General features: G+C 41.8%; 1 protein-coding gene across 1 annotated transcript; it reads right to left on the reverse strand.

Moving 5' to 3' along the window:
• Positions 1–95: 95 nt before the first annotated feature.
• LOC116698176 (trace amine-associated receptor 13c-like) lies at positions 96–1,470 on the reverse strand. The gene is made up of 2 exons (XM_032529969.1): positions 1,252–1,470; positions 96–912 (listed from the first exon to the last, which is right to left on the reverse strand). The coding sequence occupies exons 1-2, from the start codon at positions 1,422–1,424 to the stop codon at positions 96–98; spliced, it is 990 nt and encodes a 329-aa protein (XP_032385860.1). The 5' UTR covers positions 1,425–1,470.
• Positions 1,471–1,924: the final 454 nt, after the last annotated feature.

Genomic DNA, 1,924 nt, shown 5'->3' on the forward strand with positions numbered 1-1,924 from the left:
TATATCTTCACTTTCTGTATTTGATATTTCAGTCATTGAAAAGCATTTAATACGGTATTTAGACCGAGTCTGATCTCAGTCCCTCCACAGCCTCTCTACATCATATTGTTCTCACGGGAGCCAGGCCGCAGTATCTGGATAGTAACTATGAGTTTAACTGCTTTTCTAAACCAAGGGTAAAATAAGGCATAGATCACAGGGTTTAGACCAGAGTTAGAATAGAACACAACAAGAACATAGGTTTCAAATGAAGCATTGACCAAGCTGTCACCTGCAAGAGAAACACAGTAAAATGGACAGTAACATATTAGAAACACAACTATCAGAACACCAAGAGTCCTGGCTGCTTTCAGCTCTGATTTCTTTGCCTTTGGAGTCCCTGACAGCTGGAGTGTGACAGCTGTAATGTGAGAGCGCATGGCACGGGCCTGAGATACAGCCACGGCAAATACTCTCAGATATAGAGTTACGATGACAGTAACTGGAACAATAAAGGACAAAACAAGATCTATTAGTCCTGTGAAATAGTCAATGATCAACAAACATTCTCCGTAGCAGGAATTATACCTCCCTGGTTGAGTCAGGTCATCCTTCACAAAGAAAAAGCTGTAGGAAGCAGAATAGAGCCAACACAGACAAACACTGAGTTTAACTCTGTTCATGGTGATTCTGGTGGTGTAATGCAGAGGGTCACAAATAGCCACATAACGGTCAACTGATATGAGCACTATGTCACCTATTGAGGATACAGTAATGATGATTGAAAGATAATTATAAAGAAAACACACAAAGTCACCAAGAAACCAGCAGGATGTTTGTCGGAGAACTTCTACAGGCATCAGCACGAGGCCCACTAGAAAGTCTGAGACAGCCAGAGAGCGGAGGAGGATGTTGGTAGGGGTGTGGAGCTGCCTGGAGAGAAAGACAAAAGTATCATTAAACCAACAACACTGACAGAAAAACCCAAACCAGTTCTCAAAATTAAAAATTTAAAATCCATATATTTTTTTTTCAATCCACCACATCAGTAGAAGTAGACAGTTAATATGACTTGGTTGAGGTCACGGTGGTCATAAAGCAATGAGTAATATTGGTAAGAGAGTAAACATGAACAACAGTCTCTGACATCAAAGTCATTTGGAACAACATCATTCAGAATTAACTCACAGACAATTCTATTAAAATTACAGCAGCTGTTTACGTTTTAAAGTTAGAAATCCTGTAAAGAGAAGCAAAGAAGTTAATATCTGCCTGAAGTGGGAGATTGAGATGATGATGAGCAGGTTGAGAGTCACAGTGGTCAGAGAGATGGAGTAGCACACAATGTAAATGAGCAGTGTTTGGGGCCAAGGAGACGAGGGCTTCCTGCAGGAGGTGTTTGGGAACTGTGGAAAGCAGAGCTCGGCTCCGTCCTCAACCTCCATCTGCAGAGATCTGCAGATAGCTGCAGCTCTGGCAGCTTTCTGAACAAACCTGAACCATGTAACTGATTTATCTCTTTCTCTTATTCTCTTCACCCCCTCCTCTTTCTCAGTCCTTGTTTGACTCTGATGCCCCTTCTCCCTGACTCTGCACATCCCACCATCCTCGTCATCACTCTCTCTGTCACCCTGCCTTTCTCACTGTCTCTCTTCTGTCATTTTCTACCCTTGCTTCCTTTCCTTTGTCCTATTATTGATAACTTTTCAAGTTTCTAAAACAGAAGTCTTGCATTTTTCAGCTCCATCTCTACAGCCATGTGGAGTAAGGTCTGGCTACACCACAGATGCATTCTGGGATAGGAAAAAACAACACAGAGATGGTGGCTCTGCTAAATAGTCTCGGGAAGGAACATGGTTTGGTGAAAAATTTGCACCTGGCAAATGAAAACGCCGGAAATAATAATAAATCAAGTTAAATCACACAATACAGTAACGTGAGCTAT

Source organism: Etheostoma spectabile, chromosome 11, assembly GCF_008692095.1.
Source record: "Etheostoma spectabile isolate EspeVRDwgs_2016 chromosome 11, UIUC_Espe_1.0, whole genome shotgun sequence".
NCBI classification, from domain to species: domain Eukaryota; kingdom Metazoa; phylum Chordata; class Actinopteri; order Perciformes; family Percidae; genus Etheostoma; species Etheostoma spectabile.